The sequence below is a fragment of the Acanthopagrus latus genome, chromosome 20, assembly GCF_904848185.1.
Source record: "Acanthopagrus latus isolate v.2019 chromosome 20, fAcaLat1.1, whole genome shotgun sequence".
In the NCBI taxonomy this organism is placed as follows: Eukaryota; Metazoa; Chordata; class Actinopteri; order Spariformes; family Sparidae; genus Acanthopagrus; species Acanthopagrus latus.
The window spans coordinates 9,774,953-9,801,432 of NC_051058.1; the positions used below are offsets into that span (position 1 = coordinate 9,774,953).

Sequence of the window (26,480 nt, forward strand, 5' to 3'; positions counted from 1 at the left end):
TTTTTCCGAGTAGCTATTGTCAACCAGCTGGACATTACCCTAGAAATTAACCTCAGACGATGTCCCTCATGAAATCAACTGTACGCTGATCAAAGATAAATGCTGATAAAAAGATGGGACAGAAAGATTTCACTGCTCTCAGATAACTCAGTTTGGTTGGTTTTGCAAAGAAGGCTCCAGCCTCAGTTGCTGCCCCCGCAGGTATCATTTATCCTCATTGTATTCGCTCCTATAGTGAGACACCATGAAGACTCAACAAACACAGTTATTTTAAAATAGTTTAATATTGCTCAAATTCAAAACATACCAAGTCAGAAAGAAAAGATAAGAGCTCGAACAAAGGCACGTCCAACAGGTTCAATATATTCATGTACAGCAAAGACAAGAACCTCATTTCCACTGAATGAACTAATCTGATAAAACAGCTTTTAAAAAAGGAGCCGTAAACCCACAACAACAACTCAGTATTATGGAAAACCTCTGACACCCTGCATTGAGTGCCTTAACGGTCAAGTCAGTGTGCGTTTAAGAGCATCACAAGTTACAGCATCTTGGATTGAGTGAGTATGGACACACACGTTTTGATTATTGCCAACAGTACCACTGACTAAAACACTGCCAGACCAACACCACTGAACACGTAACACAAATGTAACGCCACATAGTACACCTTAAGGTACGTCCGCTTTGCTGTTCAGTTTGAGGAAATGTATCAAAATAAACAAAAGCCCTATGACTGTGTTAGCGTTCTTTTAAGGCTACTTTAGTTTGAAATACACAGGCTGCGGCCTTTAAAGCCCAGTGCGACGTAAAGTTGCATAGATCTAAATAATAATCCAGCCTCTGCAATTAAAAAAAAAAAAAGGAGCATTGCATTGATACATGAAAGTGCTAGAAATACAGCAAGGAAGGTCCTCAATTTGGATTTATCAGCAGGAGAACAACCACCTGAACTAAGAGATTGTCAGAGAACTGCAGCTCTTTGGACACTGGGGGAGATCAAACTCATGCTGCAGTCAAGTCTGAAAATAGTTAATGCCCACTTCGTCCAATGGAAGAACTCTGTCAAGTCTCTAAACATTAAATATTTCTTTTGGTTGTCAGCAGTTGGAAAGTCATAGCTAGTGTACACACACTTTGGTTTTTAGAGTTTAGCTACGCCACAGATCGATGTACCGTGCATAATACAGTTGGTTCCTTTCACCAGTCGCTGAAGCGGAGGCGGTTGAAGACCTCTTTGATGTCATCGTTGCTCTCTGAACCTCCGCCTGTGCCGATACGGTGCACGGTGCTGTACGGGACGTCCTGCTTCAGCTTTCGCTTGCTGAGGACCACAGTGCCTTCTGCTCCCTCCTTCTCAGGACCGGACAGTGTGATGTAGGCGGCATGGCGACCACGCTCCAGCAGAGTGGCTGAGATAAACACAGCAATACAGGTCACACAAACGACTTCATGTGATCATTTTGTCAAAACAAACAAAGAGCAAAAAAAGCACCTTTAAGTGTAATGATGTGTTCCACAGAGGTGTTCGACTCAAGGAGAAGTTTAGTGTAGAGAGGATGGAGCAGGTAAGAGCGCCGGTCACTAATTAACGGGACCTGGAAGGCAACATTTGAGTCCGATTAGCATTTTATGAGGGACCCGTTAACACGCGTCTTTTTAATAAAGGGCAGCGCACTCACAGAGGAGTTGGTCTCTGAAGGCATCATGCCCCAAAACACGAAGATGGAGAAGGAGTTGGTGGTGTGTATTGAGGCGGGTCCTGGCGAGTTAGGAGCGGCTAAGAGGTTGACCTCCCACAGCAGGCCACCAGACTTCCCATCAAGGATCATAACCTATATATGAGACAGACAAGAGGTCCAGTTAAAATGCGATTCAAAGAGAGGCTGGACTCAGATAATTGAGTGTTGGAAAGGTTAACAGAGGTCAACATGCCCTCTTTGTGTGGTTGCCGATATCCTCCTCGACCACGATGTCAAGTACTTCGTCTTTGTTAAAGTGTCCAAAGGAGGGCTCACTGAATGAATGAAGACACAGTGGAGAAGACTTATAATGACAGTGCACGGCCTCCAAAAACAATGATGACCATAATGTAACTATACTGGGTTTTTAAGGGGTTGCTGATCGATAAAAATGACTCATCGTGGCACAATTTGATTCCCAGCAGTGTTGCCAACTTGATAAAATCTGTCACTGGATTAAGCGACTTTTCAGACCATCTAAGCAAACTAAAACAGGCTGACCACATATTCTAATTTGGACCAGATTACTATTAAGATTCACATTTGAGAAGCCAGAACTAGTGTGTTTTTTTGTGGCATTTTTGCTCAAAATGGTTGCCAAAATTATTGTTTCTGTATCTCTTAATCAATTATTTGTTTTATCAACAACTAAATTTGACATGCAGTATCAAAACAAACAGAAGGGTCACCTGAGGACTGAGCTTGTATTCATCCTCCACAGCAGCTGCAAACTGTTTCCGTCAACTAACGCCACCTCCTTCCCCGTCACAAGTAGCAGGTTGGGCGTCTCAGTTTCTCCAACTCTTAGCACTTTTCTCACAGAGTCAGCTCTGTAATGTGAAAAATAAATATCAGCCAAAGTCTCTACCTGCAGGCACAATGACGACAGGCTGCTTAGGAGAAACGGGTGTTGGTGAAACATTTATCGGCAGGTGAGTGTGGGCCGCCTCTTACTCGTAGACAGGTACGAGGCCAGACGTCGGATTGGCTTTTTCCTCCCAGTATTTGTCTTTCTTGAGGCCTGCCTTCACACCTGCTTTAGCCTTGGCAGCAATCCTCCACAGTGCCAGTCCATACAGGCCAGTGTCTGAAGGAGCACAACATTACTCACTGCTGCCATCAAGAGGAGAGTACAACCAAGTGTATACATAAGTGTCAAACAGTGCATCTTAAACTGTATTTATATTTTATTAGCTGACCACTAAGCTACATAAGCCCAAGACGAGACGTTCTCTAGTCTCTGATCAAGTGTCACCATTTTCTACATTAGAATCCTTCCTGACAGTGTAGCACACAACTTGAGGACAGTTTTAAGACGAATCCCATTGGTTTATAGAGACATAATAGCAGCTTTTAAAATTATTTATATCCTCAGGCTGTCTTGTCTTTAAACAGCTGACCTGCTTCTAATTTCAGACACTTCTTAACTACAATGATGCAGTGCTGCACTGTTCTGTTAAAAAAAAAGACTGAGCAAGACTTACAACGTAAAGAATTCCAGAATTAATAACCAAAAACCAAAAGACCTAACACTGAACACTCTGAACTATTTGGGGTCAGAAGGACATAAGTGCAGTTGAAATGTAATGCAATAAAGAAATATTTTTGTTCAAGTATATTGATACCACATGTTTACAAGGTTTAAATATTAAAGACTGAATTAACTTTTTTAAAACGTTGGAACTACTGTGTTCAGTTTTTTTATTCTAAGTTGGACAAATGTTCACTCTTCAATCACTCTTACGCCCCTTTGGTTTTCACCCCTCCATAGCTGGTTTCAGATACAAACCTTTTTGGAGTAGTACATAGTGAGAACCTCCTTTAGTGTGATGGAGAAGATGATTGGTCGTCTCTGGAGAATCAAGAACCACTGTAGAACCAATCTGGACACCTGTCTTCCCTGAGAGGAATACTAGCTGAGTCTGCAATTGTGATGGCAGACATTAAAATTAGGTCAATTCTCTATTGTTGAAAAAATCATTTGAGATTTCATTGCCAGTGCTCATTATTTGCATGTGTGTCCTGTTACAGCCAGATATTATAGAGGAGGTTTTTTTTCCTGTTTAAACAGGACTTGATCCCCACACTGTTAGAAATAAGCAAAGCAAGGACATGAATGAAGCAGCAACAGAAAATAACCTCACTGATGTTTACCTGAGTGTTGTCAGATGCCACCAGAGCCACATCGCTGACCTTGTCCTCATCCAGATCTGGGACACTGAGAACAGGCACAGTGCTGCGCAGACCAGAAGGCTGAGGCTGCTGCCAGCTGACGTTACCTGTACACGCACAATCACACAGGAACTCTCAATCGGATTGAGAATTTTATAGCAAAAACTACAGTTTCTCTCTAAGCATTAAAGTTAATTCTTTACTTTGGGTTAACAAACAAAGACTATAGGTCTAGTAAGACATTGATTTAGTAGCATTAGGAAAATGATCTTGTCCTGGCTTATTTACTACTCTTTGACAGTAAACTGAGTATCTTTGGGTTGTGGACTAAATAATATATTCATATTTGATCATCTTGGGCTTTGGGAAAGACTGTGACATTTTTCACCATTTTCTGATATTTTATATACTCATAAACTAATCGATTAAGTGAGAAAGCAGTTGTCAAGATTAATCAACAATGTCAATAATTGCTTTTTGCAGCCTAAAATGACACACTCTCAATGTAGGACATTATTTTTGTTGGCATGAATGCAAAGATCTGTAAAAGTTGCATAGAAATTTAAAGTAACAAAATTGGTGTCATTTGTATCACACAAACAGAGACAGAGTAATGTGTCACTAACCAGTGTATTTGTCAACGGCCGTGAGCTGGTCAGAATGGGACAGCAGACAGTCCCACTCTCTGCTTGTTCCTTCATCCAGACCACACTGGGCCCAGTGGTACTCAGGATCCAGCGGACGCTCCCACTGTGTTTCTCCATCAGTCCCATCCACTGCTGACAAAAAAAAACATGGCGAGGGCAGACCTGGAAAAAAAAAAAACCCCACAGTGCATGGCTGAATTACAAAAAAATATACAATACAATGCAATCCTCAGAACATGTTGATTAAAACTGGAGAACACTTTGTACCTGCACCAGCACACGTATTGTTCTTGCTGCCTTCTGTGTCTTTGAAGACAAACAGGACATCCATCACCTTGTCCTTGCTTGTATCCTCAATGGCCAAGAAGTCATACGTTACTGTGGTAGATAAAGAAAGCATAGTGGTTAGTTCCACTTTTTAAAACACTATCAAGTGGTCAAAGGCCCACATTTTTTCACACCTGCATCAGTGAAAGTCCTGTTCCAGGAGGTGAGATACTGCGGTCTGACAGGACAGGGGATGATGAAGGAGAAGGCAAACACTATGGTGAGGCACAGGAACAAGGAGAGGAAGAAGACTGCGGTACGCCAGTGGGTCAATTTGGCAAACCCCAAGACTTCCTTGCAACTCTTCTTCTTCAGCTCTGTTGCTGTCGGCACTGTTCCCGTCTCTGCACCGTCCTCTCCCCTCTTCAGTGGGTCGCCCTCGGTGGCACTGCCTGTGGTCTCCATGGTCGCCTCAATGCATCACCGGCCCACAGATCTACTTGCAGGGTGGGAAAGCACACAATAAAACCTCACAATATTGCATGACACTGATACGTTTACACACAGTGAATTCATCCCATCGTGGCTTACAGTTTTCTCCTGTATCTGTCCCAGTGTGGAGTCGACTACAAACCTGTATCTGTCGAAGTAGCCACCAGTGATAAACAGACAAAACTCGTTGGCATTCACAGATATAGCACATGAAAAAATACTGAAGGCAGCAGTGTCTATCAGTCCAGCTATTTCTGCTGCATCAACCTTTGTGGGTCTGAGCCTATTCAGACGTGCCAGCACTGACTCCAGAGATTTCTCTGCACAAAAACAACGAACCCATAATGACCAATCAGCCCCCAGGCCAACATGTCCTGTTGCTGGCTCCCTACCCAAAGGTTTAATACTCCTTAAAAGAAAAGAAAAAAAGTAGGTGTGTACGTTAGCAGCATATCTCGTGTCAGAATCATTTTTTAAAAAACAGTGAAATTACCGTGTAATGTTAGCTAAGCAGCCCCAGACGAACGCTCGCTCAGAGCAGTTCAGTGTCGGATAGCTACCACTGTTAGCGAGCTTTGGCTTACAAAGTTCACGGTGAACACCTGGCTGAGTCGCTAACTTGTCGAACAAAGCCAGGCCCTACGCAGGCGGGAACACGGGGTGAAGTTACCACGGAAGTCTCGTCACTTGAGGTTACATGAAGGATTTACACCAACTAGAGAAAAGTTTCTTACTTTACTGTCCACTCTTGTCCGAAGTGGTCGCTGGTGGGGCTAACTGGAGTAGACAGCGGGCCTGTCAGCGCCTGTCAACCTCAGCTACGTAAACAAATCAAAGGCAAGCCCACTATTGTAGTGTGGTTCATTGCCATAAGTTTGTCTTCCGGGTAGCGCTTTCTCTGTGCCTGTGTTGACGAATTTACGATCTAAACGAGGATGAACACCCCTAACTATGACACCATCACAAGCAGTTGCCGTCTTTAACTGAAACCTAATATAACTAGTTAGAGGAGCTACCAGTACTCGACATACTGGTCCAGCTACTGCCTGAGAGGCTAAGCTCAGGGCACCGATACATGGTTCGGCTCAACCCGCTGTGATTGGCTAACCCACTTGTTCTCAAGCGCTACGATTGGTCAATTTTACACCAGTAACCCTCCCTAAACGGAACTTTCAAACAACAGGCTCTGTCGTCACTTCCCTAATGTAAAACGGAAACAGGCTCGTCCACGAAATTGAGAAAAGCTGTGAGCGGTGATGCTTGGACGAATAAATAATCAATTAACCTAACAAAAACACTAAGGAGTTCTTTCAGTTGCTTATTTTTTATAGCGCTATCGACTGGAGACCAACAACAATGTCCGCCCAAGCTCAAATGAGAGCTTTGCTCGACCAGCTCATGGGAACAGCTAGGGATGGTGAGTTGCCGTAGCATGCTAGCTGAGCTAGCTAGCTAGCCAAGATGGAGCCACTGCTGAGGCTGGCTTGTGTTGGTGTGTGATGGACAGACCTGCATGAATGGATGTAACCTTACTGCAGATGGCTGTGTAAAATACAATGACACAAGAGTCCATCAGCCTATACGGATTATTTAAGGATTTAATGTTTGTATCCATTTTGGCTCATTTTAGTGTGAGGAGCCGCCACGTTTTAGTTTCGGCTTTAACGCTTTTAGCGTCAACCGAAAGCTTAGCTGTTAGCTAAGCTAACGTGAGCTAACGATACAGTTTATTGTAGAGTTATGGAAGCTTGAGGCGCCATGCTACCTAGCATTTAGCTAAGTTTAACAGTTTGAATGTCTCTGGCAAATATTCACTTCAAACTACTGAAATTAATAACATCTGTTCTACTTGGACAAATGTTCACTGCTGAATTAACAGTAGGTTTCATGGATCTGTCTATTTAACTGAGAAATACCCGATTTATTGCTAACGTAATGTGAGAATTACCTGTGGCAGATCAAAGGGATAATAACAATAACCATTTAACCTTGAAGTTAAAATATTCAAGTTGAATTTAAAGTTATCTGCACTTGATGTTATTAAGGTTCGAAGTATCAATGATTAAAAACTCTGATGTGACAGAGTGGCTCCTGTCAGTGTTACTCGGATTTTTGTATTGTTATTACCAAGTAAACAGTAATTGTAAGAATTAATGTTTTACTGTTGTAGCTGGATCAAGGTGGCGTTTGTTCGCAACCACTTACACTGTTAAATTATTTATGTAACTAGGTCAAGGAGGTCACATGTGACTGCAGCTTCCAGATAAATATAGTGAGAAACAAGTACTATATTTGCCTCCGGAATTTAGTTGAAGTATTAAGTAGCACTAAATAGAAATACACAAGTAATGTTACCTTGAATTTTACTGATTAATCTGCTGTAATTATAGTTCATAATTTAATGTTCACTGGTTGTTCCTGGGTGTAGAACAAACTGTACAAACATTCTTGCTTGGTATTTGAATAAATATATCGTTGTTTTGGTTTTTTTAGATTAATTTGAAAATCAAAATCATACTGGTTGTCATCTGCTAAATTAAAGTTTGAGGGATTTTCATTCAGCCGTATGGATACAAACATTTGCAGGTAAATCAGCTGTCAAGTCTGATTGTGATGAGCAGAAATTGACAGCTTATTGCTGCCCTGCCATTTTACAAATCAGAGGTTGATTGAATAGAATTACAGCCCTTTGGATTGTCTTTTACCAAGTTGATAATTCGATCTGTACAGTTAGAGTACATTTGTTTTGTGAGTTTGTGGGTGTATGTGTGATGAGATTGATATCAAATTCTTCCCATACATTTGTTGCATACAAACTGAACAATTGTGGCCCCTTTATTTTATTCATTAAGGTTCAGTGTATCTATGCCAGCCTACATCAATCTGCAAAGGAGTTGCAGAAAAGCCTCATGTTCATCGAGCCGTGAGTCACACATAATTTTTAAAGCTGTTATGATGAATATCCAAACAATTTGTTTGCCTTCCGGAAGTTATTGTAGCCTTTTTGTAATCAAACAAATGGGTATATCTTCAGTGGCAATAGAATTGCAATTTGGAGTAGTGATATGCAGCTTGAGCTAAGACGTCTGGTCGCGCTGAATCCAAACGAGCAGTTGTCCATTAGACGTCTGTTTTCAGAAGGCAATTTTAGCAGTCATCGAAACAAAACCTTTGCACACATCATTTACAATCTGACTTGTGTATGACTCCCAACTTCTTACTACAGGTATGGGCAAGAAAACTGTTCCCATTTATACTTTTCTACAGCGGGTTTAAAATTCTGCTGCTGAGGTCTTGAAGATGCAGAAGGGTACAGTATGTGGTGCAGATCGCAGTGTGTATAACCTACATTTTTTTTCTTGGATTTCTTTTGTGTTTTTTGTTTCAATTTGTGTTTCATATTTGTAAAAGGTTTGGCTCGAACATTTGTCTGAACTGTTTACATTTCTTATCACAATCTTGATAGCAGTCTTTCCTGTAAGCCAAATGTAATGAACACAAGTTAGCTTTGTTCACATTAGTAAATTGAGACAACAAGAATTTAGTTATTTAACAGTTTCGTGCCCCATTTGCATAATCTCATAATGCTCCACATTAACAGAGTGGACATTAAGCCTTATCACAAGTTAAACCAAGGTGAGGCTTTAATGTCATCACATTTTTTTATTGAGGTTTGGTAAGGTAAGCACCAAGAACAAGAGGAAGTGCCATATACAGGCACGCATCTAACTTTCACTTCTTCAATCTCGACACATCAATAGATAGAGACTGTAGTCCATCAGATCATAAAAATAAAAGTTGGTTTTCATTCATTTAGGTGGGCACAGAATGCTTGAATCCAGTCATAGTAACGCATATCTGCCCAGTGATTGTAGTGCATTTATAGTAATGTATATTAAAGCACTGGAGACCTCGCCTCTGCTCACAAGTATGTGAGGTCTTTCTCACTGATTGTTTTTTTGGACTGTTTCAGGGGATGAGACGAGACAGAGGGTCAAGTTCACTGACGAGCGAGTCTGCAAAAGTCATCTTCTAAACTGCTGTCCACATGACATCCTGTCTGGAACTGTAAGTGTCCCACACAGAAACTATTCCAGTGTCTTATTTTTCACAGTTTATCAATATCAGTTCATTAATGTTTGAGTTTTTGCAGTTTGATTCACGTCTGCTTGTGTTTTCATGACAGCGTATGGACCTGGGGGAGTGCACGAAGATCCATGACCTGGCACTTCGGGCAGATTATGAAATTGCCTCTAAGGAGCGAGATCTGTTCTTTGAGCTTGACGTAAGTAAGACCTCTTTTAAACATGTTAACAAATCTACAGAGTTGGTTTAACTGTTAACACATTTTTTACTCCTAAAGGCGGTCGATCACCTGGAGTCATTCATTGCCGACTGTGACAGGAGGACAGAACTAGCCAAGAAACGCCTCGCTGAGACCCAAGAAGAGATCAGTGCTGAGGTGGCAGCAAAGGTGAGTGACATGTTGGTTTTTTTAACCACAGGCATAGTGATATCTGTGTATTACATACACATATTTGGTTCGTAAGTGCCAAGTCTAAAAAATGTGTTATTGCTGTGTGTTTTGTGACGGACATATCAGAAATAAGTTGTGTTTTGTTTTGTTTTTCCTTATTTCAGGCAGAGAAGGTTCATGAACTGAATGAGGAAATTGGGAAGCTCCTGGCCAAGGCTGAGCAACTTGGAGCTGAGGGCAACGTCGATGAGGCTCAGAAGGTCTTGCAGGAAGTGGAGAAGGTCCGCACTAAGAAGAAGGATGCAGAGGTAAGTAAGGGGTGTTTTGGAGGTGCTTCCAGCTTGATGTGGTGATTTCCTCATATGAATGATTCTCTCTCATCATGCTTTAATGACACCTTTTTTCTTGTCTCTTCACAGGAGGAGTACAGAAACTCTATGCCGGCTTCCAGCTTCCAGCAGCAGAAGCTTCGGGTGTGTGAGGTGTGCTCTGCTTACCTCGGTCTCCATGACAATGACCGTCGCTTGGCCGACCATTTCGGCGGGAAGCTTCACCTGGGCTTCATCCAGATCAGAGAGAAACTGGACCAATTAAAGGTATGAGCCCACCTGTCCTACCATGTACCCCCTATGATCCCATTACTACAACAAGCAAGAATTAATTCCAAATATTTCAAGAAGTAGGTCATGAACTGTTAAGATTTTGATGAAAATGATTTCACTTTTAATTAGATTCTATGTTTTTATTTGTTTAGAAAACTGTGGTTGACAAGCAGGAAAAAAGGAACCAGGAGCGACTAAAGAGACGAGAAGAGAGGGAGAAAGAGGAAAGGATGAAGAAGAGGTGAGTCCAACGTTTAAAATCCCGTAGACAGTAATGTTAGTTCATCTGTTGACTAGCTTTTTTTTTTATTGTCAAACTAATGGTTTTGGCATCCATTTATCTCACAGGACCAGATCACGGAGCAGAGAGCATAGAAGGTAAGAAAGCTGCTCCATCAATTTACATTTTAGATCAACTATATATCTGATGAAAGCGACTATCTACTATGAATTGTACCTGACATGTCACATCATGACTTTCTCAGGTCCCGCTCTCGTGACCGCAGAAGGAGACGCTCACGCTCCGCATCACGAGAGAGGCGCCGTTCTCGCTCACGCTCCAGGGAGAGGAGGAGGAGGCATCGCAGCCGATCCCGCTCTCGCAGCCGAGGACACCGTCACAGCCACGAGCAGAGCTCCAAACACAAGTAAATACAGGGAAACCGCTTACACAGTTCACACCATGCCCACACAGTATGTAACTACCAAGAAACAGATCCAACACATTTGTCATGAGTGCAGTTTTTCATATTTGATTATGTAACTTGGCAGCCGAACTTAACTTTAACTGGCGACATATCTGATATTCTGTTTATATTTTAGCAGAAGCTTTAAGTTTTTTGTAAGGGTCTTTGGTTTTAGCAAATAAGCAGGATATTGTACTCAAAGTTGGTAGTATATCTCTGGCTTTCTACTTTCTCCAGTCTGCTCACACTGCTGTTACCTCTCTGATTATCTCACTCTGTCTCGTCTCTCAGGTCGTCCAGGGACCGAGAGCGCTCCTCCAGAGACAGGTCACGGGAGCGAGACAGGAGGGACGGTATGAACGGCAGGTCGGACTCCCGCAGGGGAGATGACAGGGACGCAGGGGACCTCTGAAGACCACACTCTCATCAATCACGACACATAACCTCCTCCTGTCTCCCTCACCTGTCTGTCCATTTATAATAACATGATGTTACACAGTCCTTTGCCTTGACCCCTCTGTTCTCCCGCCTGCCTCCTTTTTTTTGCTTTTACAGTTGATGCAGCCGAGCCAGAGTGTACCTGAAATATTGTATGGATTACATTTTCTAGCATCCAGATATATGAGAAGATTGTATTGGATGGGTGGGGGATTAGTTATTGATCAGTAGTGGAGTGTATTGTAATACCTACATCTGTAATTTGGTGGCCGTCTGTATCCAATACATCTCATGTCTTGTTATACACTACCCTATAATGATTCTACCAGAGAAAGTAAACTGATGGTCTGCTGGGCTGAAGCGTAAATGTAACTAATCCATATTCTTTTATCGATTACTGGTCTTTTGGTACAGAATCTGTCTGTAAATATGTTTTGGGCCTACTGATTGTCATGGTCTGAAAACCTTCCTCCTATCAAGTTCTTCTTTTTTTAATTTTAAATCTCCTTCTAAAGAGTCTTCTCTCCTGGTAAACGACATTTGTTGTTGTACTGCCTGAGTGCAGTTCTTGAATGTCCACATTTACTAAGTTTAATAAAGCCCAGTTAAAGTTTTAGGAACAAAGTTCAAAACCAAAGGGTTTTAAAGTTGCGAGAATTAGTAATAAACGTATTTCTCTCGTTGTCCACTTTTTTTCTTTAATCAAGTTATTTTATGTTGACAGTAGTGAAGGGTATCTATTGATTTAGAGTTTGGCCAGTATAAGTGAGTGCTTGTTTGAAATATCTTGTCTCATTTGTTTCTATCTTGATTTCTTTTATTTAAAATAAAGAAAATAAATGTTAACTGCAAAGATAGTCGGCACGTGACGCAGAAGGTTCAGAAGTGATTCATTCAGTGCTGTAACTGTACATACCTTTTTATTAGTCATAAAATTCAACTTTCAGCCCAATTTGGACAAATTCCCTTGTGAATAGATTTATAATTGAAAACAGATTTTATTGGATGCATTGCTTTGACCTCATGTGTGAAGTCATCTGTTTATGTTCTGCTGGAAAACTTTCTTTAAAGTCTCAATTAAAAAAAAATCCCACGATTTTAATCTTAGTCTGCTGGTCTTTCTTGTCAATGTTATTTCACAGTTGAATTATTAGATTATCTTTTTTTTTTTTTTACAAAGATAAGTGCATTTAATTTGAGTTAACTACACAGCAGAACATCAACAATACACTGCCAAATAATTTGGTTTCATGATGAACATCAAAATGACCCTTATGTTGCATGATAGAGGGTCTAATCAGTGTTGCCCTTTGTTCTTTGGTGAGTTTAATCAAACTTTTGTGAGGGCATTAAAAAAAATCAAAATCAGAATTTTAATATTCACAAAATTATACAAACTCAGAAATATCTATATTTTCCATAAGTGAATAAACAAGCTGTTCTCAGAGGAAAATAAGGTCCTCTGAACACCGTTTGAAGCCAGAGTGGTGGCAGGGTCCGCCAAATATAAACAAAGTACATCTGTGAAACTGTGTTTTTTTAAGTTCAGTTTGTTTATTCAGTCATGAAAACTAAGACAGTTTGTTTATGTAGTTTGTTTAGGCATGAAGAAAACAACATTCTCATTCTTGTATTTCCTTGCTTTCAAAAGTCATCCCACACTAGTCCTTATCTCTCTGCACACTCAAATATTGACTCACATTGGGCTGTGCTCACTCTATACCTTTCACCTTCACCTGGGCTTCATCCAGATCAGAAACGAGCTGGACCAACTAAAGGTAGGCGCCAACTCTTCCCACCATGTGCATGATACAGCTATTAATATAACAAGCCTAAAAGAAATGTAAATATATCTAGGAGTGGGTCATAAACGGTCTTTAGGAACTGGATAAAGAGCTTCGCTTCTAATTAGGCAGTGCATTTTTATTTGATCAGAAAACTGTGGTGGTCAGGCCAGAGAAAATGGATAAGGAGCAACTTAAGAAAGGAGAAGAAAAGGAGAGAGAGGAAAAGATGAGGAAGAGGTGAGTGCAGACAATTACAAAAGTTCATCTGTTGGAAAAAAAAAAAAAGTGTGTTCACTGTTTAAACTAATGGTTTTTGGAATCCACTTATCTCACAGGAGCCGATCACAGAACAGAGAGCATAACAGGTAGGAAAGCTGCTCCATCTAGCTACAATTTAAATCAACCATTCTTTTCTGAAAAAAGGGGCTATTTGATGTGAGTTATAATTATTTTCTATTTTTTATGAGGTCCCGTTCTCGTGACCGCAGCAGGAGCCGCTCACGTTCTCGCTCACGCTCCAGGGAGAGGAAGAGGAGGGATCGAAGCCGATCTCGTGATCGCAGCCGATCTCGTGATCGCAGCCGATCTCGTGATCGCAGCCGATCTCGGGATCGCAGCCGATCTCGGGATCACAGCAGAGGACGCCGTCACAGCTCCAAACACAAGTAAATACAGTAAAACAGCTTACACAGTTCAGACACATGTAACCACTTTAGGCTATTGTATTGAGAGGCCTGTACTGTAATGATCAGGGTGACTTTAAGTTCTCCTTGTGCCCATTTGCAAAGTTTATATTGGTATTTCCTTGACTTTTATTTTGAAAGGCAGCTTCTTCATATTTAAGTATGTCACAATAGCAGTCAAACTTTACTTTACTGTATATGTAGACGTCTTTGAAATGACGTCAAAACTCTTCTTAACATTTTGTTGATCATTTTGGTTATTTCTAGATGTTTCTAAAAAAAAAAGATGTTTCTAAAAATATTACATATTGCACCTTTAATTGGCGACACATCTCATACTGTGTCAACATTTTGACAGAAGCAGAAGTTTTGTTGCAAGGGTTGTTGATTTTAGCAGATTGATGAGCAGGATGTTGGTCTCAAAGTCGGTGGTATATGTGCATGCTACTTTCTTCAGTACTCCTTCTGATCTTATTCTGTCTCATCACCCAGGTCATCCAAGGAAGCAGCCGAGGATGGCGTCACAGCCGTGAGCAGACCTCCAGACAAAAGTAAATGCATGAAAAAATAGTTCACACAAAGCCCACACAGTGTGTAAATACACAGAAGCAGCTCCAACCTTTCAATCTTCTGTGTACATTTTGGCAGAAGCTTCAAGTTATTTGCAAGTACAGGACCTTTTTTTGTAGATAAGCAGGATATTACACTCTTTTGTGGTCATATGCAGAATCTAGATAAACACCTTGATACTGTTGGAATGTCTAATTTGGTTCTTTATACACTCTTGCTTTCTACTTTTTTTCTGTATCTCTTATCGTCCTGTCGTCGAGGTTGCCCAGGGACCAAGAACTCCCATCCAGAGACAGGTCATGAGAGCGAGACAGGCGGGACGTTATGAACGTCAGGTCGGACTCTCGCCGACGAGACAACAGGGTCATGGGGGACCTCTGGAGACCACGCTCCCATCAATCAAGACACACAACCTCCTCCTGTCTCTATCGCCCATCTGTCCATTCAGAATAACATGAAGTTTCACAGTGCTTGACTTTGACCCCGCGGTCCTGCACCAGTTAATGCAGCTGAGCTAGAGTTTAATTGGAATATTGTATGGATTCAGTTTTCTGGCATCCAGATCTATGATTGGACTGGATTTGATTATTAGTATCATAGTGTATCAAAATACCTACATCTGTAATTTGGTGGCTGAATAGTTTCATAATTGAGGACAGATTTTAATGGATGCATTGCTTTGACCTCATGTGTGAAGTCATCTGTTTATGTTCTGCTGGAAAATCTTTCTTTAAAGTCTTAAATAAAAAATAAGTAAAAAAAAAAAAAAATCCCATCATTTTAAACTTTATTGTTTGATGCTCTTTCTTGCCAAGGTCATGTCATGTTAATCATGGCTGAAGTATTTTACAAAGATAAATACAGTAGGTTGGTCCTACACGGCAGAAACGAGACAGAAAACTATGAACATGAACATCAACAACACACATCAGAAATAATGCGCTTCACTGTTAACACATTTCATCTGAACAGCGTCTGCTTCGACTAAAATCTTAAAAGTTCTGATTCGCTGCCAAATACTTCAGTTTTTATGGTGAAGTAATTACATCATTATGACACGTATGTAGCATGTTGGAGAGTCGCTGTCACACGTTTGCTCTCGTGCGAATTTAATTAATTATTCAGCGAGGACACCACCGGAAGAACTCGATCCTTCATCTGACACTTGTTCGTGTTTAACGCCTGCTGCTCACAATGTGCTGCTCTCCAGTTTCAGGTCAACCTTCATTTTCTGTTTCTCCATGACAGCCTCCAGCTCTGTGGCTCTGCGGGCATCCTGGTGAGAGAAGAACCAAATTAGGTGTATGTGGTGTTGATGTGGCCTACAAGACTGACTAGAGATCTCTTCTCCGATGACGGCGCTTCTTGGCAAAAGACGCCACTCAAAATATGCAGGAAAGAATAAATTAATAATGGGAAATTATTCAAAGTTTCTGAAACTAAGTAAATGATGCCAAAAATTCATTTTCTCATGAAAGATTTTTCTGAAATTCAGGTCAGTAGTTCATTTTCCAATTTAGAATAACATATCTTAAAACCATGATTGACACACTCTTCTGCCAAGAGGCCTGGATGCATTTTAATGTGAGTTCATGAGTCTGAAATGAACTGCCAAAAGAGGTTTGATATGATTTATGTGAAAAAATACTCAGACACATCAATTCAGCTCAAAATGTGCAAACTTAAAATATGAATGATCTATTATTTACCATTTTCCCAGTCTTTGCTTGCTGTGAAGTTGTGAAGTTGTTCTGCACTTTCCCTGATTCCTCCCCACACTTAAATATTGTCCAATATTTGTTTTGTGCTCACTTGAAACCTTTGTCACCGATAAAGCCGATAAAAACTGTGAAAATAAGGTCAGGCTTTAAAGTGCCTGTAATCTTCCTTTAATATTACCTCCAGCAGTGCTTTCTGCACAGTGAGCTGGCTGTACACTCTGGCGCCCTCATCTGGAATCACAGCTCGTAGCTCCTCCTTGTTGAGGGAAAAGAGCTGGGCGCCTGTCAGCACTCCCAAACATGTCACTGTCCTGAGGGACAAAACATACAAAAAGACCTCAAAGTCAGAATTTAGACTCAGATCAAAACTTGTTGAGCTTCTCAGTGAGTTTTGATTTAGAATTTTTGGGTTATAAGAGTCTGACAACAATATTATCTATCCAAGCATAACCAGGACGTGTACACTGATAAAGGAGACCTTTTTCCTTTTAAGCTATCAGTGTTAAAGGAAGGACCTTTTAACAAATAAATGACACTGTGTTGGCAGCACTCCCGGTGTGTAAACAGGTCTGAAGTCAGCAGTTGTTTCGTCACTCACGGTTCACTGAAGCCCTTCCCTCGGAGCCACTTGGCCACCTCCTCTGGAGGAGAGTGGTAGTCCAGAGGGACGGTGGTCTCCGAGGAGCGAGGGATGACCAGAGGTTTGTTCAGATTGGCCTTTCCATTTGTCAGCCTGTGGAGCAGCTCGTCATTCACCAGCATGACTGAAAAGATTGACAGTGACAGAAATCATTTTAATATTTAAGCCTCTATATAACCAAATGGTAACGTAGCTACATGACTGAGTGGCTTTTGACAATTTTGATCATTTATTTGGAGATATTTGGTTATTTTCTATCTAAAATAACCTAATTTAAGCTCAGTTTTCTCATTCTTTAACTGTTTTGGACAGATCCCTTCAGTTACATGAACAAAAAACTAATTATTTTTTCCATCTAAAAAAAGAAAACACCACTTTGTTGGGGAATTCTGGCCTCATCTCCACTCCTGCCCATCCATTTTTTTGTCTTCTCTGACCTGTTCAAGAACCGGTCTTAGACTTTACAGCTCCATATATTCCACTCATCTTATCACAGCATTTATGGGACCCATACCTCCTCCACAGATGTATATAGTTAATTACCTTTATTATCCGTTTCCTCCCGAGATGGTATATGTTGGCTGTATGCAGGTAAGTTGTGCAGGCGCTGCTGGGAGGGGGAGGGGGAGGGAGAATGGGCCTGGTGTGGAGCAGGGGGGCTGGGCGGGACTGTGGTGAAAGTCTTGGCGAGGGGCGGCGGAGCTGGAGCCTGGTGGAGCAGAGAGAGGACAACACTGGAATTCACTCAGGTACTGCTGCAGGTGAGATAATAGTTCTGCGCTTGTATGAGTTGTGTGTGTGTGCGCGCATATGTGTGAGTTTTTTTGTGTCTTACACTGGGGGGGCTGTGGGAGACGGGGCTGTCAATGTGAGCCACAGGTTCCAGGATGTTGAAGGGTACAAACCCGATCTGGTTGAAGCGATTACGGACCTTCCACCAGCGCTTGGATGATTCAATCACCTGTCAGACAGAGGAGACATCAATATGCGTATGACACATGATGCACACTTTCACACACGCTTCACCATGGGTCCCTGAAGGCACCATGAGAGCTGTGTGATTTTACATGACCTGCTTGACTTCAGTACCTCGAGTGTCTCCCCCTGCTGCACTGAAAGCTCAGTGCTGTTCCTGGCTATGAAGTCGTATGAGCAGCTGTAGAGTCTCTCAGACCCTGGTGGGAGTGAGCTGCTGTCTCTGAGGGAAAAAGAGACAGGCACTGTTATTCACACAGTCAGGGGTAAATTGTTGGGGCTAAGTGGTTTGCTTGTTATAGGTGACTTTACGTTTCATCACTGATGTGGGAGAGAGGTCCGACTGGCTGAGGCGGCTGTTGCTGGAAAAGAATGGACAAACATGACTTTTTAGCTCACACAGCCATCAACAAAATAGGCAAGGTGTCATCATACAAAGGGGATGTGGGTGGTTAGCAAAATAAATGACTCAGAGTTTTGAGAATTTACTCTTCTTCCTTTTTTGTGCAAGCTTTCAAAAGAAAATTAGGCAACTAAAAGAGTAAATATGTGTCACAAAATCCTCCTTTTCTGAGGCTTGAATTGCAAGTCATTTCATCTGCAAAACACCTTTCCAACTTGAAAAAGACACACTAACCATAGAGCCCTGAACAGGGTTGTTGAATCACCTGACACTCAAAGGAGTGAGTGTCTAACCCATATTACATGCTGGTATTCCATACCTCTTGTTTTACTCTGAGGTCCTCATATTTGTGCTCTGACTCAACTGGATCCTCCCAAACCTGCCCGTCCGCCCTCAGCGCTTCCGGCTTCCAACCATCCAAGAACACGGGGGTGTATGGAGCTACAGGCCCTCTGAGCTGAGAGCTGAGAGAGCACAAAGAGTCACTTACATTAGCCCTCACTGAACTTGGGTTCAACTTTACAGTGTGACCAAAACTATGATGGCAGTCAAACAGAGTCCCATCTAGTTTTTGGAAGTTAATACCGACGCTGACAGTTTGGTTTAAAAGCTGCCAGTAGCCACTACTCTGTGGTGTTACTGAATATTTTCACATTGGACCATTTTCATGCCTGAGAACTCTCTCTAAAATACAGTTTGTGTTGAATGCTGGCAGAGTGGGAATATTCATTCCATTAAAATTCCCCATTAAAACTTTATGGTTTGGAGCGGATCTTTAAAATACAATGAATCAAGTAAAATTTCACAGTAAGTTGTATGTTCTCATGCAGCTTCAGAGATGTGGGGAATCACATATGAGAAGTAAATGAGCAATCAATAGCTGATGTGTATGACGTTGGATACTAGACTTTTATCTACTTGATTTATTGGCAATGCAAAAAGTACTAGATCTTCATCTTAAGTGACAGTGGTGAAAAATTATGTTACAAGTGAATGGGTAACACATGGGAAACAACATTTTGAGAAGTTGCTTGGGAATAAGTTGAGGTACTAACAACTACTTAACCACTGGAAATTGATTAATCCAATTTCATGTCTTCGCTAATAATTAGTAAATAATTAGTTAATTAAGTAAAGAGTGAGGAAAGATTCAGGAATGAAAGGGACAAGGAGACTTGTTAACTAATGGACTACTTAGTTCTCAGTATCATTTATCCCTATTTGGGGTGCGCACAAACAGTAACTAATGTTTAAGTACTTAGTAATTAATGAGTTGTTACTTGGGTTCTACCGTTCACCAACTTGTTCACAGGCAATCAAGGAACACTCGTGGGAAGAAAAATATTGTAAGAAAAAGAGTTAACTTGTAGTTAGTTCCTCATTCACTACTCAAAATGACTCAAAGGTGTCTTTTGTGTTACCAGTAGTAGTTCACTAAACTACAAATTCTATCTTTATGATATAATATCATAATTTAATTTTCATTACCTTTTGAATCATCAAAAGCCAACCATAAACTAAGTCATCAAATATTTGTAGTACATTTGCCTCTGGTATGTAGTGGAGTAGTAATGAAAAGTAGCAGAAAAATGTAGGACAAGAACCAAAAAATGTACTTAAGTACAGTACTTGTACATTAAATGTACTGCGGTAGTTTCCACCACTGGCAGAAAAAAAGCTAATGAGTTTATACACAAGTACTGACCGTGGGAGTGTCCAGTTGGGACCCAGAGACGTCCAAAGCTGCCTCTCCTCTTCGCTCAGGTTGTCTTGTAGCAGGGTGATGGCAGAGCTGGTCATGGCGGGGCTGGACACTGAGGCTCCCATAGCTGGTCCCCCAGTTGTCTTCACCATCTGTACACACATGCAGATACCGTAAGACAAAACCACTGCTTTCAGTCTGCAGCAACAGGCATGATACTGAAAGTCTAACAATCATTAGTATGTTAGATAACGTGAAGTTGAAGAGATTCCTGATGATAGCGAGTTTGTGCACATTGTGGATTCAGCTAAACACATTTTTTCCTCTGTTGGAGCACTGACTGACAGCCACAGTGCAGACAAACACACACACACAAAAGTGACGCACACAGATCCAGAGATATGCGGCTTTGTGATTCCATTCAGGCGTGTTAGTATGCACAGATCAAACAACCCATTCCACTCTTTGATTCTTGTGGTGAGGACTGCCTCATGTCTGAATAGAGGAGGCCGGACATCAACCGTCGACATGACACACCAAAAATTCCATGTCTGATGCTTTACATTTTATTTGAAATTAGTTTCTGGATTCTATTTACTTCAGATTTTTTTTCATTGCTGTAGAAGTTTTTAGAGTGAAGGCTACATTGTTGTTGTGTTTTCAAAAATAGGCCCATGGATCTGGAAGATCCTTGAACTATGAAATAAAGTAGATTAATTTTTCTATCACTAACATTTTATCATATTTTATAAATCTGAAGACATTTGATTTTAAATAAAGTAACATAAGAATAATTTTTTGATAGATTCATTATTCAAAGCAGCAGTCAGGGGACAACAATGTGGCATTTCTCTCAGTAAGAGTCAAAGTCAAATCCAAACCAAATGTCTCACAGACCATGGCCGCCATTTGAACCAGATCATAGAAATGCCGCCATTTATCAAGTGTTTGGAGTTTCAGTCAGGCTGGCACACAGGGGACTGCCTTGTGTAAATACTGACCTACTCAACTACACTGACAATTTCCATTATTTTGACATGACACACACTCAGCTCGGCTCAGGGACAAACATCCTCACTATAACCCTGGGTTTAAACCATTACCATTGGTAAATCATTGACATAACAACTTGTACATACCTACAATTTACCAGGGCGTCTCCAAATTGCATCTACACCCTTTATCCTCTGTTCACTTGCCCCCAAATAGTAAATGGAGTGACGTTGTTAACACTAGATTTATTTTAAGATGTTTGTCACGTCTGACTCGCGCTTTTTATCTGCGCTGCTATAAAAAACGAGGACGTGTGTTTACAGCAATAGCAACAACAGGTGTTGCCTCCACAAGTCATGCTGACGGAGACGTAGATGTTATTATAACACTCACTCACCATATCCAAAGGTTTGAATACGTGGTGAACAAGCTCCTCTGATGAGGGATTGGAGATGGATGATTTCAGACGGGCCTGTAAAGAAACAAATATGGGAATTAACTATGGAGCAAAGTTAAAATAAATATAACAAATGAAATGTGATCTGGCTGAATACACACCAGCAGGCTGAAGCAATATTTGAATTTCTGGAAAATACTGATGAACTCCTCCTCTGGCGGCGGGCGAGCCTTTGCAGTGAGTATGTCCTCTGAAATAGTGACATGGACAGGAAATATATCACCCACAGTCTCATCGGGACCTACATATGGCTGCAGTGATTAGCTGATTGATTGACTGGTCAGTTTAAATAAAACAAACTGCCAACTAGTTTGATAAATGATTAATTATTTCATTTTTCCAATAAATATGTTGAACATTTGCTGATTCCTGCTTTTCTGATGTAAAGACTTGCATTCTTCCCAATCTATACTGCCCTAGAATGCCAAAACGCAGTTGGCTAAATACATTTTTAGTCAGATTTTGAAGAACAAAGAACACAATTTTACTTATTGATATATACATTATGCCATATAACATTTTTATGCCACAGAAATCATTCCACAGGAGAGAGCATGTCCAATGTGCAGTGTACATGGAAAAACCAAAACAGTCAACCACACAGCGAAAGTCATGCGAAAGCTATGCGAAAGCTAAGAAGAGGCAGCCACAGCTAGCCTTGAGTGAAGCTGACAAAATGTAAAATAAATTGATAATTTATCAATTTTGGTGAACTAACATCTGGGTGAATCAATATATCATCCCACATACATAAGGAACAAGCTAAATCCAGGTATGAAGAATGAAAATAGCTCAACTAGTCTCGCTTAAAAGCTAAACTAGCTTAGCAGAGTAGCAGTAACTGTTTTCAGCTACTTTTTAATCACTGAGTTAAACGTATGAAGGTGTAAATAAATGTATCAGGGTTTTTTAGCAAGTTTTTTTTTCCTGAAGGTTTATAGAATTATGTTTTTGTGGTCCAATAGCAGGACAACAATACAAAAATACATCAAATGAAGGAGTGCTATCTATCAGTTACAGTTCCCCCAGTCAGCTTAAAAACTTTTTCTCAACTTTAGCCTGTCTGCAGTTACTAGGGCAGAATAGACTGGACTATTAATCAATTAATAATGACAAAATAAGTCACTGTTGCAGCCCTACAGCTGTGTTACATACTCTTCACCACCTCTCTTCTTACCTTCAGCACTCTGCTTTTTGCTCTTCTTCTTCTTCTTCTTCCTCTGGTTGAGCACCGTTGCGGCCTCTGCTGTCTGCTGCAGCTTGCCCATGAAGTTCTCGATGTCGTCGAAACAGTGATTGAGGATCCCCTGAGGCAGAGACAACCTAGTTACCCAGCAGTTAACGTTGCCCGGAATATGGATTGTCAGAGGTGACTGAACAGGAACTCAAAAATAGGTGACGCTGTGACATACCACTTCTCTCTCTGCTCGCAGGAAGGAGATGTCAGGCCCGCCATTCAAGCCGTTCGCTGTTGCAGACAAGATGAGAGAACTCAGGTAATCCATTTTCACTCACGGCCCTGGTCTTTGCTTGCATTTCCTGCCCCCTTTACCCTTGAAACCCACCCCCCCCCCCCCTACACACACAAAGCAATCTCTGTGCTCCTACATACCTCTTACCACTCTCTTTCCCCTCTTCTAACTTTCCCATCATGTGGAGTAAGTCTTTTTTTTCTTACCTCTGAGTCCTGGGTAAGGTGGAGGGTTGGCTGGTGGCGGGTTTGGAGCATGTTGGATCGGTGGGCTCGGAATTTCATAGGGGTCAATCATGTCTCCCCCACCCTGAGGGAGCCTGAAGGAACAAGAGGAGACATTCAAATCCTGGTACACTCACAACATTTTATTTTCTGCGGGTCATTATCTTCCTGTTGACGTTGGCAGCATGAAAACCCTTAAACACGTCCAACACGCATTCATAAACAAGACAAGTTTTATTACAGACAGCCCCGTTCTGGCCTTGGAGGACATCTCTGATCCAGCAAGACGAGACAGTCCTCTATCAACAGACTTTATCTGATGCCTCTGAAATTCAATCCTGCAGCCCTTATTCCACTGTGAAAGTACAGTAAACAGCCTGACAGTGCTTTCTCATGGCAACACCCTGGATTTCACACAACAATAGACTGAAAATGAAATTCTCAGCAAGCAACAAGACAGTTTTAAAGCCAAAATACAAAGATTTGGACCACTGTCGGTGAAAACTTCAGTATCCTCTCCAACTCTTGAAGTCCCTTATGCTTAGATGCAAATACTTCAGAGTTCTGACTTGAGCCATTGTTTCACTGAAGCATCATCTTTCCCTGTGTCTGCCTGTTCCTCTGTCTGTCTTACCACATGTGTGTCCTTCGCACGTCCTTTAAATAGAAGTTTATCTCAAAATCGGGTAATCCTGTCAGGGGCCCGATCTCGAGCCTGCACACTGCCGCTGCTGCTGTCGCCGCCGCCGCTGTCCCTCCTCTGCTCTCTCTCTGCCTTTCTGTCACAATGGCCGTGTTATCTCTGTCACACCTTCCTAAGTTATGTGGAAACCGGTAAAACAAGTCCTTCTCTCCCTCTCTCAGCTGTTTACACTGTCCTCTCTGCCTCTCTCCCTCACTCTCGCTCAGGCAGGTGGATGACGGCTGCTTTGATTCAGTGGAAAAACTAGACATAACGGCAATAAAAGAGTAGAAAGGCAAACAGCTTGACGGCTAATGGATCTGAATTGTTGCGCATTATCTGCGTCTGTCTTTTTGTTTAGCCTATTGTCTACTATTACAAGACTGTCCTCCTCTGATACACTGTGAGCACCAACACGCACAATAGAAACACAGTTTCCTCCAACAAGACCTGGAAATTGAGCACTTCAAATCTAGAATTTCACAGTGAACTAACATCAAACAGATACTTCCGTTTTACTCAGCGACACTTTACTTATTTTTAACAGGTTGTGTTTTGGAGTCTGTGTGTGACCATGGCTTTGACTGTTACCTCAAGACTTCGGAGAGCTCCTTATTCTTTCTTTTAGAGGTATCTGAGACTGCGCGCGAGATGTCCTCACAGATTTCCTCCGCCTGAATGAACAGGAATATGGAAGTGACATCACTTGTAAAACCTGAATCTAGTCAGATGATGTGTCAGTGGGATGTTCATTCTACTGTGATTACACACCTTCACAGTCTCGCAGTTAAAGAAGAGGATGTCTGGCTTCTTTTGTGCTGCACTTTGGCAGACCAGCAGGAGGAGGGATGGGAAGTGTTTTTCCGTATTCAAGGCATCGCAGCGGTAGACGGATTTGAAAGAGTAGCTCTCCAGCTCTTCCTGAATGGATAGATGAATGGAAATGGTCACTATGAATGGCAGAAATCACATCTTACGTTATCTTATCTCATCCATTCACATCCTACAGTCCCTGTTGAACCATCATGTATCTGTCCTCACATAGCTCTTTATGTCCCTGAGATAAATAGCTTCTTCTCCGACGTCCAGGAACATCTGTTGGCTCCACAGCTTCTTGTTCTGCGCCAGGAAGGAGAGACGTGCCTGGGCCTCCTCCACACCCTGCACATCCCCGTCCTGGAGTGAGAACGTCAGCAGGTGCTGCGAAACAAGGAGAGAAGTGAGAAGAGCGAAGAAGTGAGGAGAACTGCATCTTAAAATAAAACGGAGGGAAAAGAGTTGAGAAGACTTACATTTACGAGAAATCGCGAGATGTTTGTCATTCTTTGGCCGCCTTGTCAGCCGCTCTGGCGTGAGAAAAAGTTTAAGTGAGAGCAGCTTTCTATGAATACGCAGCTGGGGAGAGGAGATCAGAAGACGTTTTAGGTGGAGCTGTAAAGGAACTTGATCCGCTCAGATGTAGACACTTTCCTCTGGTGCTGCTCGAGTCTTTTATTAAACTAACCCGTCTTAGCAAACACCCGCTAAAGAAAACACCGTCAATCAAATTTTCTTTTCCACTGTTTGAGTTGACGTCAGCCTCTGCTTCAGTAAGCTGGGATTGCGTTGTGTGCGTGAGCAGGTCGCCCAACCAGTCTGACTACAATACAGTGTGTCTCACCGTTCAACTCCTCAGCGCCCATCAATACTGGGATCACTGGTATCAAGGGGGGGAAGAACGTATCACTTGCACTTCGTTAAGACTGGTTTCATTCAAAAGGACTCGTTACCATCCATTTCAAAATAAAAGTGTAGTACAGAGCAACTGTCGTGGGAATTTATGCACAATATTCTGAAATTAAAGAGTGAAATATGTTTTAACATATTAAGCATACTGAGAATGAATGTCTCTTTATAGCAAAAACTGTGATGAGAAATAAACCTAGGCCACCCATTGATAACTATTACGTAACACCCAGTATCAGCCATGCAGTGGTCTTATAATGTACACATTAGACCTTTGAAATTCAATAACAGACAAAGAAGTATTTATTAACAACAGCTGCATATTTCTTGAAATATCTATAAACATAACTAGCAGCAGACAAAAATATCAAACAACATGTGACAACAGGTCGCTGAGGTCTGACTCATGGTCATGTCCAAATTCATTCCAGTATTTTTAAAGTAGTCTTAAATGTTACGAGTTCTAACTACTCTGATTAGTAAAAAAAAAATGGATGTTAGATCAACTTACCGGGATTGACAGAATTCCAATACTTTATTCCGGATATCAGCGGCCGTGTCTGTGTGTCTACACTGACAGATAAACCTGTCCGGTGTCTCAGCAGACCTGCAGGTATCTCCCTCCTCACTTTTTTCTCTTTGGTATTGAAACCTTTCACAGAGCAGAGGTGTGTCACCTTGCACAGCCCCACCCTCTACCACTCCACCTTAGAGATAAAAATATTTACTCAGTCTCTCACCTGTTGGGACACATTGGGGAAAAATGTCAAGGCTGAGGTCATGTCTTTTGTGTTCTCCCTTTTGGGATCTGTGGATTTTTAGAAAACGGAGAGAGTTTAAACCTTACATCTAATGACTAAAGGCTGATCTTAATATTTTGTTTTTAGACTTTAATAATAAATAAATAAATAAAATAATCAAGA

At 41.5% G+C, this 26,480-nt stretch overlaps 4 protein-coding genes across 13 annotated transcripts; 2 read left to right on the forward strand and 2 right to left on the reverse strand.

Annotated features, from left to right (window-relative positions):
* Nucleotides 1-260: 260 nt before the first annotated feature.
* fam234a (family with sequence similarity 234 member A) lies at nt 261-6,398 on the reverse strand. 3 transcript variants are annotated; one of them, XM_037080986.1, is made up of 12 exons: nt 6,055-6,398; nt 5,023-5,324; nt 4,829-4,939; nt 4,541-4,723; nt 3,897-4,021; nt 3,532-3,664; nt 2,697-2,829; nt 2,432-2,572; nt 1,936-2,017; nt 1,683-1,835; nt 1,496-1,598; nt 261-1,412 (listed from the first exon to the last, which is right to left on the reverse strand). In XM_037080986.1, exons 2-12 carry the CDS (start codon nt 5,291-5,293, stop codon nt 1,201-1,203), a joined length of 1,647 nt encoding a protein of 548 aa, XP_036936881.1. In that variant the 5' UTR covers nt 5,294-5,324; nt 6,055-6,398; the 3' UTR covers nt 261-1,200. The 3 variants fall into 3 exon arrangements, with proteins under 3 accessions (XP_036936881.1, XP_036936880.1, XP_036936882.1); XM_037080985.1 differs by having other exon boundaries at nt 5,023-5,327; XM_037080987.1 differs by lacking the exon at nt 6,055-6,398 and adding an exon at nt 5,814-6,033.
* A 128-nt stretch (nt 6,399-6,526) lies between these two features.
* luc7l (LUC7-like (S. cerevisiae)) lies at nt 6,527-12,625 on the forward strand. Of its 4 annotated transcripts, XM_037080990.1 has the most exons (12): nt 6,722-6,737; nt 8,173-8,243; nt 8,547-8,630; nt 9,294-9,388; nt 9,507-9,605; nt 9,684-9,794; nt 9,962-10,105; nt 10,217-10,393; nt 10,552-10,640; nt 10,748-10,777; nt 10,885-11,046; nt 11,377-12,625. In XM_037080990.1, the coding sequence occupies exons 3-12, from the start codon at nt 8,621-8,623 to the stop codon at nt 11,495-11,497; spliced, it is 1,038 nt and encodes a 345-aa protein (XP_036936885.1). In that variant the 5' UTR covers nt 6,722-6,737; nt 8,173-8,243; nt 8,547-8,620; the 3' UTR covers nt 11,498-12,625. The 4 variants fall into 4 exon arrangements, with proteins under 4 accessions (XP_036936883.1, XP_036936884.1, XP_036936885.1 ...); XM_037080989.1 differs by lacking the exon at nt 8,547-8,630 and having other exon boundaries at nt 6,588-6,737; XM_037080988.1 differs by lacking the exons at nt 8,173-8,243; nt 8,547-8,630 and having other exon boundaries at nt 6,527-6,737.
* Nucleotides 12,626-13,098: 473 nt separating this feature from the next.
* LOC119009587 (arginine/serine-rich coiled-coil protein 2-like) lies at nt 13,099-15,298 on the forward strand. Of its 2 annotated transcripts, XM_037080992.1 has the most exons (6): nt 13,099-13,301; nt 13,459-13,547; nt 13,646-13,675; nt 13,778-13,975; nt 14,486-14,544; nt 14,824-15,298. In XM_037080992.1, exons 1-6 carry the CDS (start codon nt 13,128-13,130, stop codon nt 14,889-14,891), a joined length of 618 nt encoding a protein of 205 aa, XP_036936887.1. In that variant the 5' UTR covers nt 13,099-13,127; the 3' UTR covers nt 14,892-15,298. The 2 variants fall into 2 exon arrangements, with proteins under 2 accessions (XP_036936887.1, XP_036936889.1); XM_037080994.1 differs by lacking the exon at nt 13,099-13,301 and having other exon boundaries at nt 13,322-13,547; nt 14,824-15,297.
* Nucleotides 15,299-15,335: 37 nt separating this feature from the next.
* LOC119009976 (epidermal growth factor receptor kinase substrate 8-like protein 1) lies at nt 15,336-26,338 on the reverse strand. Of its 4 annotated transcripts, none has more exons than XM_037081751.1 (20): nt 26,298-26,338; nt 26,069-26,209; nt 25,125-25,178; nt 24,874-25,032; nt 24,604-24,753; nt 24,424-24,506; nt 23,133-23,245; nt 22,867-22,922; nt 22,632-22,761; nt 21,556-21,644; nt 21,395-21,469; nt 20,008-20,156; nt 18,622-18,766; nt 18,212-18,261; nt 18,014-18,122; nt 17,760-17,885; nt 17,468-17,633; nt 16,883-17,048; nt 16,463-16,595; nt 15,336-15,839 (listed from the first exon to the last, which is right to left on the reverse strand). In XM_037081751.1, exons 3-20 carry the CDS (start codon nt 25,152-25,154, stop codon nt 15,753-15,755), a joined length of 2,016 nt encoding a protein of 671 aa, XP_036937646.1. In that variant the 5' UTR covers nt 25,155-25,178; nt 26,069-26,209; nt 26,298-26,338; the 3' UTR covers nt 15,336-15,752. The 4 variants fall into 4 exon arrangements, with proteins under 4 accessions (XP_036937646.1, XP_036937644.1, XP_036937645.1 ...); XM_037081749.1 differs by having other exon boundaries at nt 25,125-25,227; nt 26,298-26,337; XM_037081750.1 differs by having other exon boundaries at nt 25,125-25,663; nt 26,298-26,337.
* Nucleotides 26,339-26,480: the final 142 nt, after the last annotated feature.